Source organism: Sander lucioperca, chromosome 13 (genome assembly GCF_008315115.2).
Source record: "Sander lucioperca isolate FBNREF2018 chromosome 13, SLUC_FBN_1.2, whole genome shotgun sequence".
Taxonomy (NCBI): Eukaryota; Metazoa; Chordata; class Actinopteri; order Perciformes; family Percidae; genus Sander; species Sander lucioperca.
Window position 1 is genome coordinate 15,423,396 of NC_050185.1, and position 19,098 is coordinate 15,442,493.

The 19,098-nt window shown below is 39.9% G+C and overlaps 2 protein-coding genes across 5 annotated transcripts; one reads left to right on the forward strand and one right to left on the reverse strand.

Moving 5' to 3' along the window:
• Nucleotides 1-268: 268 nt before the first annotated feature.
• On the forward strand, nucleotides 269-17,795 carry slc25a29 (solute carrier family 25 member 29). Of its 2 annotated transcripts, XM_031321739.2 has the most exons (5): nucleotides 269-279; nucleotides 12,492-12,542; nucleotides 15,304-15,347; nucleotides 15,638-15,721; nucleotides 16,645-17,795. In XM_031321739.2, the coding sequence occupies exons 2-5, from the start codon at nucleotides 12,515-12,517 to the stop codon at nucleotides 17,413-17,415; spliced, it is 927 nt and encodes a 308-aa protein (XP_031177599.1). In that variant the 5' UTR covers nucleotides 269-279; nucleotides 12,492-12,514; the 3' UTR covers nucleotides 17,416-17,795. The 2 variants fall into 2 exon arrangements, with proteins under 2 accessions (XP_031177599.1, XP_031177597.1); XM_031321737.2 differs by lacking the exon at nucleotides 269-279 and having other exon boundaries at nucleotides 12,034-12,542.
• slc25a47a (solute carrier family 25 member 47a) lies at nucleotides 872-10,249 on the reverse strand. Of its 3 annotated transcripts, none has more exons than XM_031321742.2 (6): nucleotides 10,044-10,249; nucleotides 9,321-9,364; nucleotides 9,157-9,228; nucleotides 8,813-8,992; nucleotides 5,732-5,996; nucleotides 872-1,026 (listed from the first exon to the last, which is right to left on the reverse strand). In XM_031321742.2, the coding sequence occupies exons 1-6, from the start codon at nucleotides 10,078-10,080 to the stop codon at nucleotides 887-889; spliced, it is 738 nt and encodes a 245-aa protein (XP_031177602.1). In that variant the 5' UTR covers nucleotides 10,081-10,249; the 3' UTR covers nucleotides 872-886. The 3 variants fall into 3 exon arrangements, with proteins under 3 accessions (XP_031177602.1, XP_031177601.1, XP_035864734.1); XM_031321741.2 differs by lacking the exon at nucleotides 872-1,026 and adding an exon at nucleotides 3,794-5,186; XM_036008841.1 differs by lacking the exon at nucleotides 872-1,026 and adding an exon at nucleotides 3,794-5,186 and having other exon boundaries at nucleotides 8,813-8,912; nucleotides 10,044-10,227.
• Nucleotides 17,796-19,098: the final 1,303 nt, after the last annotated feature.

A 19,098-nucleotide genomic window follows, 5' to 3' on the forward strand; every position in this document is an offset into this window, starting at 1 on the left:
CTTTCTAACATTATGTGAACACCCATCATTTAATCACCCACACAAACCCTGGAGGTTGATTTATCATGTGTTTCAGCACTTCTTTGGAGAGCCATAAAAATTAAGATTATGTTTTGAAACAATTATTTGGAATTAATTATATTTTTTCCACAGCATGTGCCTCTTGATTATTTAGAGCTATTGATGAGGGCTTTTTATGTGATCCCAGAATATGCAACATAGGCCATCACAGAAAAATATACTGTGATATAGTTGAAAGACATAAAAGGCTCTTCTGATGTGAGTCCTATGCTAGAACTCATCCCACTGATTTGCTTATTAAAATGCCACCAACACAATATTCACCACTGGAACAATAATCGGTTGCATGATCTGCTAACAGAAGTGATACTATCTGGTTGCCAAACCTATTTAAAATGAAGATCATCCAAACAAATGTAATAATCCAGGTCAGGAACAGATCTTTTTTCATCACTGACAAATACTATAAAATGTCTCTTGTGTAGCTCTGACTTCATCCCCAGGAGCGTGGTATGTATGCAAATACGACAATGTCGAAGCCTTGCAAATGTTAAAATTTTATATCAGTGAAAAGGTGTCACTCAACTCTAGTTATTTCATGACCAACCGGTTTATTCAGTGAGATCTTTAGATGCTTGCATAATTGCGTGTTGTTGTTGCATAAGGGGGAAAAGACATAGGGATCAGGGTTTAATTGAAAGCAGCTAACAAAGGCAACATTCAGTGGGTTTCTAGTTTCACAGTACAGTCTGCAATTCCTAGAATTTCAGCAAGTATCCTATTGTGGAAAAGCCTGGTTTATGAAGCTCGGCACTGGCTTGGAACTGAACTAAAAGGAGTTCAGATTCAGCAAACTCTGCACTCTTCAGTGAAAGAAACCCTTGTATCGTTTCATCTGCTGCGCTCCGTCCATCTGCAGATGGGCTTTGATCAAGTCCATGGGTGTTCCTATAGTCCAACCTACCATTCCTGCTATTACACCGGCCAGCATCACACCACTCCAACCTGGAGAAAATGAAAAGACACTGACGTTAAAAGGGAACACAGACATTTACATTTTTAACTTGTCTTTTTCCTCAACCATCAACTCTTGTAGATCAACAGCTGTGAACTACACAGCACTTCTCACAATTGTTCTGTTAGGACCCATGAAACTAATTAACACCAACTAATATTTGTACAACTTGCCATCTGTAAAAGTTGATTGCTTTAGATGCACAACAACAAACAATATGCTAAAAAGACTTTTCTGTTTTGTTTTTTCTTGTTTACAGCGTGTAATCTTCTGGGTTTTCACCCAATATGACCCCACTTTATCCATTGAGTATTCCTAAAGCAATTAAATTATTACAGTTGAGTTCTTCATAATGAGGCTTTATTGCACTCATGTCCCACCATAAGTGCAATAAAACCTCATTATAAAGAACTCAACTGAAATGTGTTAATTGTTTTTAATAAACACGAGTCAATTACACATGTAAAACTGATGAAAACAAATCATTTAACACATTTCTCATGCAGAGTTCATAATTCAGTTCACACAACAAGAACCCATAGATAGAGAGTGAGAGAGAGATAGCATGATTGCAGTAATAATCTCTGTAGGCTGGTCGAAGAATTGGCGGTTTACTCAAACAGCTCTTAAAATGTTTCCTAGATTTCACTTGATATTGCTTGTGGGATAATCTAATTCAAAATGCATTAATTATTCCATTAAACAATAGGCTTGTTTGTTCCTCTTACTTAGAATTTGGAAGGGAATATAAAAGGTGGCTTCAAGAAACGTTTGCAAAGGATGTAACTTTCAGGCAGATAGTAATTCTTGCCTTCCCTTTGTTTTGTTTTCTCCACACACCACTTCCAACTCAAACTCAAGCCCACTTTTATACCTACATTCATTTACTGTTCAGTTAGTTAATTGAAGGACCAATGGAAGGATTAAGTTGTGCTTTTATTTAATACACTGGAGGTGCAATTTGTCCACATTTGAAGAAGCAACAAGTCTCATTCAATTGTAATCTGATCACAACTGTAACAGCATTCCATTTATTACTGTAACATGTGCATTCCTTTAAACTCAGAAATTAAAATGTTATTAATATATTCATTAACTACTCACCTAGGATTTAAGCAATCTATTGGGGTGTCCATCAGTACAAAGTAACTAACTTTATACTAGAGTACTCCACTCCATTTCAGACGCAAACATTGTACTTTTTACTCGACTGTCTACATTTCTCTGACAGCTCTTCACAGATTACAGTTTTTCATTCCCTTCCTGTCCAGCAAAAAAAAAACTCAAGATGTGTTAATTTTAACTGTTTGTGTTATAACTAAAGGATGAAGTGTTCCTTTGTGTTGAGAAAATTCTTCTACTTTTTAAGCTAAACAAAGTATTTAAAACCCCTTGTGAATCAGCTGGAAAATGCATCATCATATAGTTGAAAAAAGGGTTGATTTTCTGACCATGAAAAGTTGACTTTTTAGAGATACTGTATGTGGCTCTCACAGGACAGAAACACTACAAACATATGATGGTCTTATAGAATATGACGCCTTGCTGTAGATTAAACTACCTAACAGTATTTCAATCAGGAGAGACTTCGTTGCAGATATGCAAAGATTTATTTGTAAGCTACATATGCAAAATATGAAATGTACAAAGTCTTTGGAGATTAGACTCCATCGTATAAAATATATATGTTTTAAAGGGGTAGAGAAACCCAGACATATCCCCCGATGGAGTCTAGACACTGGTGGTGGTGGTGAAGGAGCACAACGACCGGATCGAAGGAGTCGATGGGAGCGGTCAGCCAGAAGAAAACCCAGGGTGCCGTGGGTGAAGATGCCTGGAGGTGTTAGGGGGGGGAGGAGGAGGGTCGCACTCTTTGCCTAAAATGACAACTGACAGCCGCAGAAGAGAGAACAGATTTAAAGCAGGGATGTCATGCTGTGATTGGCTTGTGAACTACATGGCCGATTCTGATTGGTTTAACTGAAATGTGAATGCCTCGAAAACAGCTGATCAGTTTAGGAGATATGTGATGAAGTTAAAATTGAAGTCTCCCTGAAAGAATTTACGCTGAGCTTCATATGAAGGAGTTAAAATGAGCACAACCTTAAACATCTACAGCAGCAAAATGCAACGTACACATTAATGCAGCAGTCACATTAATCCAAAAACAGCACGTAATAAGAAAAATATTGACAGGGAACATTTTACTGCACATTGTGTACTTTTACGTTTGATACTTCAATTTTGCTGATAATACTTAATACTTTTACTTAAGGTTTTGAATGCAGGACTTTAACTTGTAGTGGAGTATTTTCACAGTGTAGTATTTGTACTTTTACTTAAGTAAAGGATCTGAATACTTCATAACATTATAGGCTACTGTAAACGATTTTCTCATCTTTAAAATAATGGCTGACCTAAGATTACATTTTCACACTTTTCACAACATATATTTTTTGTGCCCCTTTGCTCCAAAAACTGCAACTTGTAGTCACTTGCTTACTTCCTTACTCCTGCATTCATTTTCATTTACAGGTGTATTTATAATAAAATCTTTCAAATATGCTAGTATTTTATATTAACCAGGGCTAAGGACGTAAAAGAGAGTGCTCTTGATACAATAATGAATTTTCGACGAGTAAATATTAGTGTCAGCTTGCTAAAATGATTTATCTTTCCTAGCTTTTTTCCACTCTAGTCTAAGCTGTGTGACTCTATTGGTTAGTAGCATTTGTTCTGTAATAAAACAGAGATTCAAAAGATTTAGATACCTTTATTATGGAAGGCACAATAAGCATGTTCATATAATCATATAAATAAATTACACAAAATATCATTTACATTTTTCCTCCTGTTAAAGGAACGCTGATTTCACTGTGTCCCCCACTCTGATGCCAAACCTATGCCCTTAAAATGTCTACACGTCAGTAGCAGTAGTAGACAGTAGTAATTAAAATGTGCGTGTTGTATTTTGGGTAAAAACAATTCTATATGTTTGAGAGGAAGATGGAGTAAAACAAATAAGTTTATGAGGTGTCTCCATCTTCTGATTACAGACAATTTGCTTTGAGGATTTCAACAATAACAGCATTTACTTTTGTAGTGTGTAATAGTGATATAAAACCATTTACTGATTACCCTGGGTCTACTGATTCTTTTAATAATTCTATTTATAGAATAATCTCATCAATCCAGTTCATCAAGGTTTATAATATCGGCACATTGTGTTTTATTTAGATTATCCAGCCATTTAGCTAATGATCTGGAAATGAGTCATGGTTGATATAATATGCATTAATGCAGCGAGGAACAGGACGGGTATCATACTGTCAATTGTGCGTGCTGCGGCTCATTTGCAAATTCTAAACTCAAGGCCTTAAATGCTCTTGAATACAGTCTATTATACCTTATTTTGTGTTGCAGTCTAAAATCTGTTGAGGTTTCTTGGTGCACTGCTCTTCTGTTGAAAAACTTCACCAGTCATGCAGACTGTTTTCTTGTCATAAACATACCGCAAGAGAAGAAAAAACGGTGACCAGCTGGCCAGGGAGGCCATCTAGTGGTCAGAGGTTTGCTGGTCCAATCTATGGTACCAACAGTTCCTATTACGGTCAAATTACCCCCTGAGCATATTAGGATACATTACCCTACCTAACTGAATGTTACACATATAACTGACAGCTCAAAGGATGACTATAATAATATAATAATTCCATGAAAATATTGCAATGCAATAGACATTTTCAAATGGCAAATGTCTTTGCCATCATGTATGTAAAACACCAGCATTATACATAAACAGGCAAACTAATATGAGGGATTTAGAATGGAGTCAGTCGATGCTATTCGAACCTTAGACGAGGAGGGTCAACACTGTCGGCTTGGAGGAAACCGTTGAGAACCTCGTATGTAACAAACACCACCATGTTGACGGGGAATGCACGCAGACAGTTGATGCCCCAGCTCTTGAAGAACACCCCTGCTCCCTCCACCCTCGCTATCTCAGAGATGCAGTGAAAGAAACCCTTGTATCGCTTCATCTGCTGCGCTCCGTCCATCTGCAGACGGGCTTTGATGAAGTCCATGGGTGTTCCTATAGTCCAACCTACCATTCCTCCTATTCCACCAGCCAGCATCACACCACTCCAACCTGGAGGAAATGAAAAGACACTGACGTTAAAAGTGAACACAGACATTTACATTTTTAACTTTTTAATCCTCAAGCACTTTGCAATATAAAGGGGAAAGAGTTTAAGCTGCCCTTGGAGGTGCTTGTTGGCCTTGGTAGTGTTCCTCTTTGGAAGCAATGGCTATGTTAACCTCAAGGATATGAGCTAGTTTACAGCTTATGTAACACTTTCAATTTAAATCGTAATACAAAATGATGACTGAGGCAGATAAACACCAAAAAGAGCTGTGACTGAGAAATTCAATAATCACGTATGACGTCACACTTTTAACAGATATTTTATAACTATGAATGTGACTTTGATAATTTTACTTATTCCTCAAATGACTCCGGGCTGTAACTAAAAAATATTGAAACATGCATGAAGATAATTTTACAGTGCTGATACAGATCAGACAGAAGAGTCAATGTCACACACAAAAAAAAGATGCCTTTTATATATATATATATATATATATATTTTTTATTTTTATTTTTATTTTTTTTTAAATAAAAGGTGGACTCACCTGGTCTTTTCTGGCCGCTGTCTGTCAGCATTTCACAGATGATTGCGTAAGTCAGGAAGTATGTGGCGAATGACGGCCCGTCTCTCAGCATTAGCGGGAGCGCTCCTCTGTAGAGCCCCATGAACCCCTCGTCTTTGATAATGCTCAGCAGACAGTGAACTGGACCACGGTACTTGGGTTTAAGCATGTTGGTTGGTCCTCGCTTGGACTCTGTCTGACACTGCAGACGTACTTTCACTATATCACCTGGAGACATCACTGACGTCTGTTGGAGGCAGATGAGGAGAGACGCAACAGCAGATATCTCAAAACCTGGGCAAATAAAACTATCTGCAAGGCTATACACGTCTGGGGGTATGAGGGAAAAGGTATTTTTTGTGTCTGTTTTACATAGGTGTGATTGGCAAAGGACAAAAAAGCAGGAAAATATAAGCTGCACCCATGACATTTTTTTGAAAAATAAACCATTAAATGGCACTTTCTGGAGAGTTTTGTGCAAAGAAATGGAGAAATTGAGTCTTACATGATATGTGCAAAACTGCAAGGTTAAGAGCTTATACTTTGCATTGTTGTAGTATCAACAGGTATTAGGGCATTTAGCATTTACATTACTGTTAATCAGTCATCACTTGATTACACATTGCATTACCTTGTTATAATATAAATACTGTGCCACATGAAGAGACAGTGCAGCATATGACAGTAGCAACAGCTGAGAAGATTTGGGTCTGTGGTGACCAGGTCCACCTCACACAAACTTCCTTCTCCCATTCTCTCTCCTTATTACCACACCCACACGGACAGCCCTGGCACTGTAGCCACAGCAGCCCACATTACCACGCCCATGCAGCCCCACCCACGGACACGTGCATTCACTAATTACATTTGTGTGCAGATGCAGTACCTTATGTAACAGACTTTTAAACATTTAATGTAATTGGCAAACAATGCTTTCTACTTTTTAAAGAGCACACGTTTATAACAAATTTTTATTTATGCCGTTTGTATGCTGTTACTGTCATTCTCTACAGTATGTAGGTACGTAGTATGTATGTTGTCACTGTCTGTTCGATTGTCCGTGTTTCTCTCTGTTGACACTGTACATATTGTCTGTCTGGTTCTCCATCTTTTCATCCGTTTTAACTCTAACTCTGCAATTTAAATGTTTTTTATGGCTGTCTGTGATGATACTTCAGGGTTTTTCCTTGCTCAGAATTTGTCTTTGCGGGAACACACAAAGCAGGGGGGGAGGGGGTCTGGGTGTCCTCCCCCAGGAAATTTTGAGGGTAAAAGACTTCAATTCCTGCATTCTGATACATTTTTAGGCACCAATTTATGGTAGAAATGTCAATATTTATTGCAAGGAAATCACAAAATTCTGGTGGCAGGTAACAATTCAAAATACAAAATATAATGGAATATTATTATATTCAGTATTGCAGTAAGGGGGCTTTCACATCCGGGACAACACTTGACACTAAAGTCCAGTTGTTTGTAGGATTGACTTAGGCTACTTAATAAGTGATGTTGAATATAGCCTACAGTGTAATGGACCACCACAGTTCATTTATACATGTGAACCGCGGATTAATTGCAGAGTTTAACCTACATAGTGTAAAACTACTACGTAAATGGGGCACAGCAGAAAGACGGAGCAGAGCGACGCTGCTTGTTCAGGGTTGTCATGGGTACTCCTATTGGCCTACACTTCGCATGAGGCGTTAAAACCAACTGTACCGAATTAGACTACTATTTAACGCGATAACGAGACGTTTTTAACCGCTAATGAAACTGTCTCAATTTAATACTGATGCCGTCAGACGGCCGCGCGGACAGACAGCAGTCGGAGTTCCGGCAGAACTCTGCGCCCGTCAGCAGTGGCTTCTCACTGTGCAGCTGGTCCCCCAGAGCAGCATGATCACCGGGAGGGTCCAGCCTGAACCCTGCAAACAGAGATCCCGTTTGAAGGTGACGTGCTTGATTTTGACTGAACGTCACAATTTAAGTAACCTCTGATCGGGTCGTAGTAAATTAAGTACCCTAAGTTTAAGATTAGGTGTTGGTCATTATCAACTCTGGACTCTGTGCTGCTGCCAGCCTGTGTAACGTACGTTACTCACCATCGATCGACTGTTAGCTTCAGCTGGCTAACGTTAGCTGTCAACTTCCGACTAGCTAGTGATCTAGCGAGGATTAGCCCTTCAGACCACAGTGGACTTCAGTGGACTCTCCATCCAAACTCCCGACTGGACCTTCGTCTACCACAACTGCCGGACTCTTTCAAATACATGTACTCCCTGTCTCCGCCGATCACTTGGTAGCGTTGGTCAGCTGTCAGCTTACGCCAGCTAGCTTCTGTTAGCTTTCACCGACTGACGGCTTGCCCAGCACATCTGTTCGCTGTAGAGCTCTTTTAGCCATGTTTCCCGGCTCAACACTAAGTTAGTGTGGGCCACTACCTTTCTACACTGCCGAAAATGGTGCTCCTAAAATATTCCTCACTGCAACTTCTCAACGTCATCTGCTACGTTGCTTCAGCTTGCATTGCCAACATAAAATAAAAATATTGTCCCGTTGTCGGCTTCAGCTAAGAAGATAGTTCGCCCCCACATGTCCAAAATTCGTATTCAAATAACCTTCCGCAACGATTGCAGGCTCTTTGGTGGAGCTCTGCTTTGAATGAAGTTACATCGTGACAAATTAATGGACCACTTGCGGAGTGATATGAAGACACGAGTCAGAGGCACAAAAAACGTTGACAGCAGTGACCGGTCATTATGTTTACCAATACCCCCGACCCGTGCCTTGCGACAACCCCCCCCCCACCACCCAAAAAAAAAAAAAAAAGCGGATTTCCATGATTTACGAGAGTTTCTTTTTCAGGTCGGAAAAGCCGGATTTCCAGAATTATCCGGAAGAATCACACCCCTGGTTTTAGGTGCCAAATATACACGTGGATGTAAACAATGCATTGCATTACCCTTTACAGTGTACATTGCAGGTGAAATTAAACACATTATTTAAGGCACACGATTCAACAATTTTTGACAATCAGAGGGTGTGTGAGACTGTTTCTGTTACCTGAGCTATACCTGCTACCAAGCCAGACAGAAAGACTTCTAGTTTGGTGTTGGGACCACAACCAGCTCCTCGCGCCTGGCTCAGACATTGCAGACAGTTCCTGTATGTGCCAAACACCACAGAGGAAGTCATAGAGATTGTGGTGAGGGGTAAGGACATTCCTTTGAAGAAGCCATGCACCTGATGGCACAAATGAAAGATGGAAAGACGAGAGATTAATGATAAACCACCCAATGAGTGTTTTTGCCTCTCAACTACTTTTCAAAATCATTTGAGAACATATTGTAGCTGGCACACTAAAAAAAACGTGGTACCACCATGCAGTCTACACCAGTGCCACCTACCCCTTCTTTTGAAAAGGTCACCACTGCACACTGCCAAAACCCAGTGAACTGTGTCTGGGTTTGGATCCGGACCTAGAAAGATAAAGAATATGATGTAAAAATGGCATCCATTTGTTACATAGACATCTTAATATCATGTTTCAGATACATGCAGCTTAGTGTACCTTGACAGTATCCAGAGGATAGCCCACTACAACTCCACATGCCCCTGTGTGTTTCCAGAGAAAATGCAATTCAATTCAATTCAATTCAAATCAATTCAATTGTATTTATAGTATCAAATCATAACAAGCGTTATCGCAATACAACTTTACAGATAGAGTAGGTCCCAACCATAGATATAGAACTATGGTCCCAACAATTCCAATAATTCCCCCAGAAAAGAGAGCATCAAGGACACGGCAGAGACACAGCGGCGATGCTCACGGCTAAGGGCTTGAACTGCAGCCCTTTAATAATGTGCAGTTGACAGGAAGGTCAAACGTGATGTTATGTTGCTTATCTGTTTTACATATTTAAAAATGAATGCCTTGACTGGACAAAATAAGACATTTTAAGACTTGATTTTGAGCTAAGTAATGTAAGACGTAATATTTTTGTTCTCTCAATGAAATGATCACAGACCACTATCTACAGTAACGTTATGGCAGTTTTGTTTAACGTAACTGCTTCTACTTCTCCTGAAATTCTTCAGATTTAAATTTTACGTGTAACATTACACATATGCCATGCATAAGAGGACAGGCAAAAACTGTTTTACAAGACATTACCGTCAGGTTTAATTTATCCGTCTTCTAATGGTTATCGCACCATATACAGTAACGTAAGCTAGCCGTGTAGCAAACACCCAGCTCATGCTGACGTTTTCTGAACTAGCGTAGCTATACCTGCAAATGATCCAGACACAAAATCAGCGATATGCATCGTGTCAGATGGCGACGAAACAACATATACTTGTCAGATGTCGATAAGAGCCCATTGTACCTCTAGCATGTGCTGCATAACAGCAGCATAACCTTGAGTGTATATGACTGTACGCTGTTACATGACGTGTGTAGCAGATGCGTGACCGTGACGTACAGCGTCGACTGAAAACATTTGTCCCGACTTTACCCGAAGATGGCCGAAAGATTTACTGTATCTAAAGACCGCATTTCTAGGGTCCTAGATTTTCACTACAGCGCCACAGGTACCGAATTGAATGACCACAAAAGTTGTAAAGGCTTATTCTACCCACCCTACTTTCTGTCCTAGTAGCCTACCTATAATTGTAAAGGTTTATCCCCAAAATACAAATTTAAGTACAAGTAGTTAATTACAGTTTGGAAAGGTTTATTCCACCCAGATACTTTCTGTCCAAGTAGCCTACTTATAGTTTTAAAAGGTGTAGTCAACCTAAACACTACTTTCTGTCCAAATATTTATATCGTTTTAAACGTTTTTCTGTCTTGAAATTCAACTTGGTTGCTAAAAGTTGCATGTTGGGCAATTTGTGTAATTGGCATAATTAGCTCATTAACAGGTAAAATAAAGATGGATTTTTTTTTAATTCATTGAATTTATTTGGAAACAATAATAAACAATAACAATATATCAAACAGATTCCACAACCCCCTCCCCACCCCCCAACAGAGAGAGAGAGAGAGAGAGAGAGAGAGAGAGATATGCAACAAGTAATAGAAATGACATGTAATTGACATTTGACTTTTCTTGACCCTTTAATATTGAAACCCCATATTGTGAAGTAGGTAACAGCACCAATTGAATGGTCTTCCTTCTTTCCTCAATTGTTTATCAATTCCTACTAAATTCCTTCACTTCACTGAAATAGTAAATGGACAACGTTAATCACTTCTGGGTTTATAGAAATATTGGTAACACTTAAAAATGCATTTGTTATCACCGCTTCTTAAGGTATTCAGTGAACAAAAACGTGTTGTATTTGTAGATTACACATTATATTATATAAACTACATTGCACTTATACATAGATATATACAAATAGAATATGAGATATAAAGTTTTCACAAAAACAAAAAAAAAAAGTCTTAAATTCCTGTGTTTGTTATTGTCACAGTCAGGGATGACACAGCATCTTGTAAGTCTTACTTGCTGGGTGTGTGTAAGGCTTTACTCATATGATAACTCGTTAGCTCATATCACACAGAATTATTAATGAATCTGGTTGTTTGAGCATTCAACACAAGCATGTGTAATGCATCCTGCTGTCTGTTAACATCCAATGGAAGCCTCACAAGCATTAGGTGCTGCAGAAGAAACCAGCCAGCACTACTCTCACTGTTCCGGGTTAAGCTGTACATCTGTTACGTGAAACACAGACAGATTAAATCATTGTATCTTAAATTTGTGACTAAATTGTTGTTGATCGTTTTGGCTGGACAGTCAAATCAGTTGGAGACACGATATGCTTTTAGCCTAACTAGGTCATGAAAATTGTGGAAGTTGAGAAGAAGGAACTTGGGGTGAATGGAGAACCTGTAAATAAGTGTTTACCGTACATCAAAAACATTGAGCAAAAACAGAATGTCACAGTGAATCATTTAGAATTTGATGCATTAGGGAGAAATCAATCCTAAACAGAGTTCAACAGCAACACTGAAGGCAGCTGATCGGGACCGCGTGGCTCTATGAAGTGAAATGATGAAACTGCCTTCATCCACTGAAACGCAACGAGACTTCATTCAAAAGCAAAACATCACACAGCACTTGTGACGCATTTCAACACTGGGAGCCCTTGCGGTATGTAGCCAATGAATGATGCGGATTTGGTCTGACGCGGGGTGTCGGCGTTATCTCTTTACTTGGATTGGATAGAAACTCTATCCAAAGCCGGTAATTCCCGCCTCCTATTAGTTACCTTGCTGCAACGCTAGCTTGTCTTTCCTGCGTGATACAGAATAAACCTCCTCGATACAGACAGCAGAGAGGTTGTCCGCATTGACAATAAACACCACAGCGGTACATTGAGGTCGTGTCGGTCAATAGGAGAGTTTTGTTAGGATAAATATAGAGCAAGCTAAATAATAGGGTAAAAAATAAAATACAATTATTGTGTCTTGTCAGGTCTTAGAGGACGACTCGGAACTAGCTAGCTAGCCAGTGCCAGCTAACATAGACGCTAACTGAACTCCGGTGCTAAACCGAAAGTGTGAATCAACGTTAGTCCATAATAGCGAGATTAAACGGAGAGGAACGGTTACTGTAAATTGCACAACGAAGTAAACAGTTTTGAGAAGAAAAAAACGTTTCATAGAATCATTGAGTGCTTTTTCAGTTAGTAGTTAACGTAAACGTAATATTTAGTCCTTCTGCAGCTAGGTGACGTTGAAGAGCGGCGATGGACTTCGTTGCTGGATGCATGGGAGGTAAGTCCGTCAGATGCACTTGTGTTAGTAATAGCCACTTATTCTTGTGATTTGTTAGATGAGTGAAGCTGACAAAGAGACACCTTGATTTGAGACATAGCGTGACCTAGTTGTGGTATAATGTCCCTCTGTTTCTCTTATAACAGAAGCAAATCCCCTTTACTAATGTGATGCAACTCTATCACAATATTACAAGTGCATTTTCGAAATCCCACCGCAGGTCTGCACACCAAAGCAAACGTGTTCCGCTGATAGCATTTGACCTGGTGGCAAACTTTGACTTTTGAGTGTAAAGTTGTGAGTGGCTCATTCTGCATTAGCTGCTGGGTCAAATAGTGTAAACGACAATGTGAAGTTCCATATTGTGAAACGCTTACTTCCTTTTATCATATGTTATTTTCCCTCCAGTAATTTTTGTGATTGTTTAAAAACTTAACACAGAAGTTTAGGTTAAATATGTTAACTTTAAAATACAGAATTAGAAATGTATTGCATCTAACAGGTCTCTTGTATGTCCAATGTACAGCATTTCACGAGGTCTACATGGAAAAGACTTTGTTTTGCTAACCAAGGGTGCTCCAACCTTCTGTATGTCTCCCTGGTGTAACTTGTACACTCCGTTTAGAGTTAAGAGCATGCAAACACTACACAAGTACAACCCGAGCCTTTAAGCTGGGTTGGCTTGGCAATTAAACGTTTCCACACACCATACACAGAAAACATGAATCAGTACACACCCCTTCACAGACCAATCTCATGCTTTATTTTCTTAACACATGGCAGACCATGTGGTTGGCCACCCTCTCAGTGTGGTAGAATGTCAGGGAACCAAGTACAGTCAAATGGAAAGCTGGATGGCCTAGTTTGTGCTTAGCTCAAAACCCAGTTAGCTAAGAGTGGGATCGTTTTTGAAACCACTGAAGTGTACATTCGTGCCTGCATGCTGAGGCATTTTGAGTTTGGCGGTGACAGTGACACACTGAAGATAATTCTTACAACAGCTATGATGCAACACCCTGGTCTGCTTGTTTTTTCTGTACTTAGATCATATCAGTGCATTGAGGTCAATGACCGCTCGTCATTGTGTGAAACACACGCCTGCTTGTGTTCTTTTCCGGGCTTACAGCTGGGACTCATTCCTGGTTGGCTCTTTTTACAAATGGGTCAGGTGACAAAGCAGGTGCTTATGACAGATAAGCTGTGGTTTGTTTACTGTGGTGACACAGGTGGGCCACTAACATCAGGTCTATTTTTTCCCAATACTTTTTATTAATATCATTAGGACTTTTATCATTATGTTTTCAACCTTAAAACAGTGTGTAATTCTTAAATTGACATCTGGAATATTTTTGCTTTAACAAAACAATCAACAATAAATTCAAAACAAAAATTACAAAAAAAACTGTTTGTTTACCAACTTGCGATGGGCATTTCACACAGTTTTTTTTATTGACTAAATGATTAATTCAAAATAATACTCATTAGATCAGCCAATAATAAAATTAGTTGCAGCATTAGATGTTTTGAACATTTAGATGTTATTAACCTCCTGGGGTGTAATGTATGGATAAAGTCATCTGCGGTATATGTCATTTCATGTCACAATATTGATATATATCATGATATAGTACATCTTTTGGAAAATCCACTGATAATATCACAGTCATAAAAATCCAATACTGTCATAAAGCTGTCATACTCATTTGGCAACATTGCTCGCAATGATCTAACACAACCACATATGTTAGAGAGATAGCTACCACAGCATAGACGTTATGGCAAAATGTCTGAGGTTAGACACATTTAAATCGTCACCTTGTCTGTTAAAACCTAACGCTGTAATACCTGGGATTGTAGTATAGGTACTTCCTTTGTTTCTGGGCTAACTGTTAATGTTGTTTGTGGTCGGTCCAGGATTTCTTATCAGGCTTCACATAGATTGAGGTGAGAAGCCCACACTGGCATTAGACCATGGGCATGTGCTGCACAAGCCTAGGTTATGTAACTTTCACAGGCTCGCTGGGGAAAGTTTTAGAGGGTAATGATGCCTAGTGAGCTGGCTCAGGCTCGAAAAAGGCAGCATTACCCTGGAAGAGATGGCCGCATACTCTGAAATGACGTAACAATGCCAGCTGCAAGAGTTTTGACATACTAAGACTGGTCATATAGCCCAAAAACTGGTTAAATAGGCCTGATGTGTTAGTGGGTCCAGATTTCTTTATATCAGAAAAATGTGTACAGTAACTGTCTGGGTAATGAAGACTCAGCAGAGGTTTGAACTGTCTCTGAGTTTTGACTTTATTGGTCATAACTGTACAGAACAGAGACTAACGCTGGGAGGCCAACAAGAATGTTTTGCTGTGTTTAGAAGGCAGAGTTAGCATTTCAATAACCATTACACTTCAGTAAAAGAGGTGAAACAACCCATGTTAATGTTTGCACAGATGTCTGAAAAACTTTAAGGACAAGGGCACACAGCCTTTTTATGTTATGATTAAGATAACACTGGGTAGTATTGTCTATTCTTATGATTATGACGTTTGGAGGGTTTATGAGAGATTAAAATGAGCTGAACGGAAGTGCCATACTCTCATATACTAAAATCAAATTATTTGATTACATTTGATACATAAATGCTATATATGATTTTATATAATACAAAAACACCTTTATTACAGAACAAAATACTCATCAAGAAAGTTCAAGTGATAGATTATCAATGTCCGTTGTATTTGTTCATGGTTCTTTCCTTTGTCTCCAGGTGCTGCTGGAGTCTTGGTTGGACACCCATTTGACACAGTTAAGGTGGGCAATTTTTTTAAGGCACAATGTCATTTGAGAGATTTATAATAACTTTTTAGGCCTTTTTATGTTATCCTCTGTTTAAATGCACCTTGTTTAAAGATAATAACAAACTTAAAAACAAACTATTAACTGTTAAAGAGATATCTCTGTGTGTTTTCAGCATACGTAGTTGCCATGTAATCACTGGACATTGTAGATGGCTAACTGAAGTGAACAGTGCTCATTGCGAATTTCTTGCTATGTCAGTAGAGAAAGTGGTTTATCTAATCACTGAGGAGTTTCTTTCCCAGGTGAGACTGCAGGTCCAGAGTGTTGATAAGCCTCTGTACCGTGGGACCTATCACTGTTTCCAGTCCATCATACGGCAGGAGACGGTACGTGGATTTATTTCCCACACAATTCTAATGCTAATATATGCAAGCAGTAATATTACTGATAAGTGACTATGTTTATGTTTGCTTTGTTAGCTTGCCTCTGTCGTATGTGAAGGTTTTCCAGTCTATAGAGTTTATTGAAATACATGTTTTTATTTCTTCAAGTGGTTCTTCTTTAGTAAGGTCCAGCCACCACGGGTGTTATGGTCTGCAGTTATGTCATTGAGATCAGACTGACCTGTCTTAACACTGAATGGAACACCTTAAAGGGACAGTTCACCCCAAAAATCAAAATGTTGTCCACTTACCGGTAGTGCTATTTATCAATCTAGATTGCTTTGGTGTGAGTTGCCCAGTGTTGGAGATATCAGCCGTAGAGATGTCTGCCATCTCTAAAATATAATGGAACTAGATGGCACTCGGCTTGTGCTCCAGGCGTCAATAAAATCCAGAAATCATGACCTGGTTACTCAGGACAATCTACAGACCTGGTTTTGAGCAGTTTCATGTAGGAACTTTTTTCTTTCTACCGAACTACACCCGCCAACCGTATCACCGTGCAGAAGGAAGTGTACTCATAAGACTAAAATAATTGTCAAAAAATATTTCCTTGACTTTCCTAAAGTAAAGTGGAACAATGTGTTCTTGTTATATAGCCAGTTTGATGTCAATATATATATAGTACCCAGGTGACTTACGGAGTTATGGACACATAGCTTCAGGCTACTTGTTGCTGAAGTAACCGTAATTGCTGCTAACTATGGTAAATTGCCGTTAGTTAACGGGACTGTGTCCATGCTCGGACACTTTTTGGTTAACGTTCCAGCTGTACAGCTAACTGAGCTAATTAGCTAACGGCAGCTAGATTATAGTGATGTGTGAAAACATTTAGTTTAATGTGATGTCTCTGACCCTCTCCACAGGTATTTGGTTTGTACAAAGGCATCGGATCCCCCATGATGGGCCTTACATTCATCAATGCTATAGTGTTTGGTGTTCAGGGAAACACCATGCGGATGCTGGGACAGGACACGCCCATGAACCAGTTCCTTGCTGGTGCAGCAGCAGGTGCCATCCAGTGTGTCATCTGCTGCCCCATGGAGCTGGCTAAAACCCGCATGCAAATGCAGGGTACTGGGGAGAAGAAGTCTTCTAGGAAGTTGTACAAGAATTCCCTGGACTGCTTGGCACGCATCTACAATCGGGAGGGTCTGCGGGGCGTAAACAGAGGCATGGTCACCACATTAATCCGTGAGACACCTGGCTTTGGAGTGTATTTCCTGGCCTATGATGTGATGACGCGCAGCCTTGGCTGTGAGCCGGATGACCGCTACATGATCCCCAAACTGCTGTTTGCAGGGGGCATGGCTGGCATTGCCTCCTGGCTTTCCACCTACCCTGTGGATGTGATCAAATCGCGGCTGCAGGCAGACGGGGTGGGTGGAGTCAACCAGTACAGCGGCATCGCCGACTGTGTGCGACAGAGTATCAGGAGAGAGGGCTACATGGTGTTCACACGAGGCCTCACCTCCACGCTGCTACGGGCGTTCCCTGTGAATGCAACTACCTTTGCTACCGTCACCCTTATCCTCATGTACGCCCGGGGGGTGGAGGAGGGGCCTAAAGACTGTGAGCAAGCTCAGCCAAGCCACCACACACAGATACAGCAGCAGGCCCAACCCTCCAGCCTGTGACAGCACAGAGGTCTCAACCTGGCCACTTTACAGGAGCATGGATTATATAAACATACAAACCCGTTTCTAAATGTCTGACTTAGTCTCACACCAGACCCGCCATTCCCAATTTTGAGAAGAAAAAAAAAAACGTGGTTTATATAAACACGTGTTTTTACTTTCCTGTCAAAAAGGAAACAAAGGCAACTATATTTATTTGTAGCTATAATTTAAGTTTTAGGTTTGCCACTGAAGATGCAGACTTGTACAAGGGGATGGTGTTACTTATGATAAGATGGGGAAAATGGAGCTATGAGATTCATGAAAGTTTTTAACACAGCTTTTATCTGTGAGAAATATCTTGTGTGACACTGATTATGACTTGTTACTGAGCCACAAAACTAAGGGTGTGGCTACGTGGTGTGTACAGTGTAGACACTGAAGGTTGATATCTATCTTGAAATGTGCAGTGTTTCACTGCACCTGTATGTATCATGGTTTTAGTTCTGTTTTTAAATGTAAATTGGAGACATTTTCCTGCCTTATAATATGAATATTTTTATTTTGTTTAAGGAAGCTGAAGCACCTGTTTGTAGCTGAACTGTATTCTCTGAGGAGCCAAACAAGAGAGCGATGGAATGTAGCATTTGATAAGTACAAAAAACTTATCACTTGTGTCTGCTTTCTAACCAAATAACATATTGCAGCTATAATCTAATCCTAACTAAAGCACTATTACTCCATACAGCACATGTCAGTACAGAAATCCACTGGTCTAAAGGGCTCTTCCGGGTCTGAATGTAAAATGGGTCTGCGTGTGAATCAGGATGGTAGGTGGTGTTATGTCTTGTTTGGTTGTCTGTTTAGCATGTTGTGTTTTTTTTTTACCAAATAATGTGAAGTGTTATTGTAACTGTACTACTGTAATAAAGGCCTGATCCAGAAGTGGAACATGGCGCTACATGTGGGCGTGGCACCACACTTCCACTATTTTACTTTATTTTTGTAAATTTTAGTTATCAGTTTGTTTGTTTTAAAATAGCTTTAAAAGCTGCACATTATATGGTTATAGTAGGGTCAGAAATTCGTGCTAGGTGGTCTCTTTAAAGCTTTGGAAAAAGTTCAAACTGGGAGGGTCAGCATTTAGGATGGCCCTCATTCCTTTTTCTCTCCTTTCTTTCCCACAGACAGCACTTTTTTTTTTTTTTCAACTGCCTAGATACGCCTCGCCCACATTTCTGTTTGAAAGTCTTTAATTAGTGATGCCACTGATTGAGAATGCCCAGTTTATCATATTTGCTGCCCATAGGTGCTGCCTGAGCAAGTACAGCCCACCCAGTGGCTTGTTTGAATTTGGTTGACCAATCACAACAGAGTGGGCCAGCTGACCAATCAGAGCAGACTGGGCTTTCGGGAAGGCGGGCCAAGAGCTCAGACCGTAGGCCTGGCAAACTGGATTCCTTTTAAGGATTCAGGTTATTCTGAGTCACTCACTAAACTGATCTGGGTTTTGCGAGTCACTTGAGTCAGTATTGTTAGCTTGCAATGTTTCGGACTGTCTGCTCAACCTAATTGCATTTAAACACGCTACATTTACACATCAAAACCTACAGCAGGCCTAGCTAGGCTACGTGCAGAACATTGTATGTTATTTCAGAAGTGAAAGAATGGCTTTTGTTGTGGATTTGCTTTACCCTGAGTTTG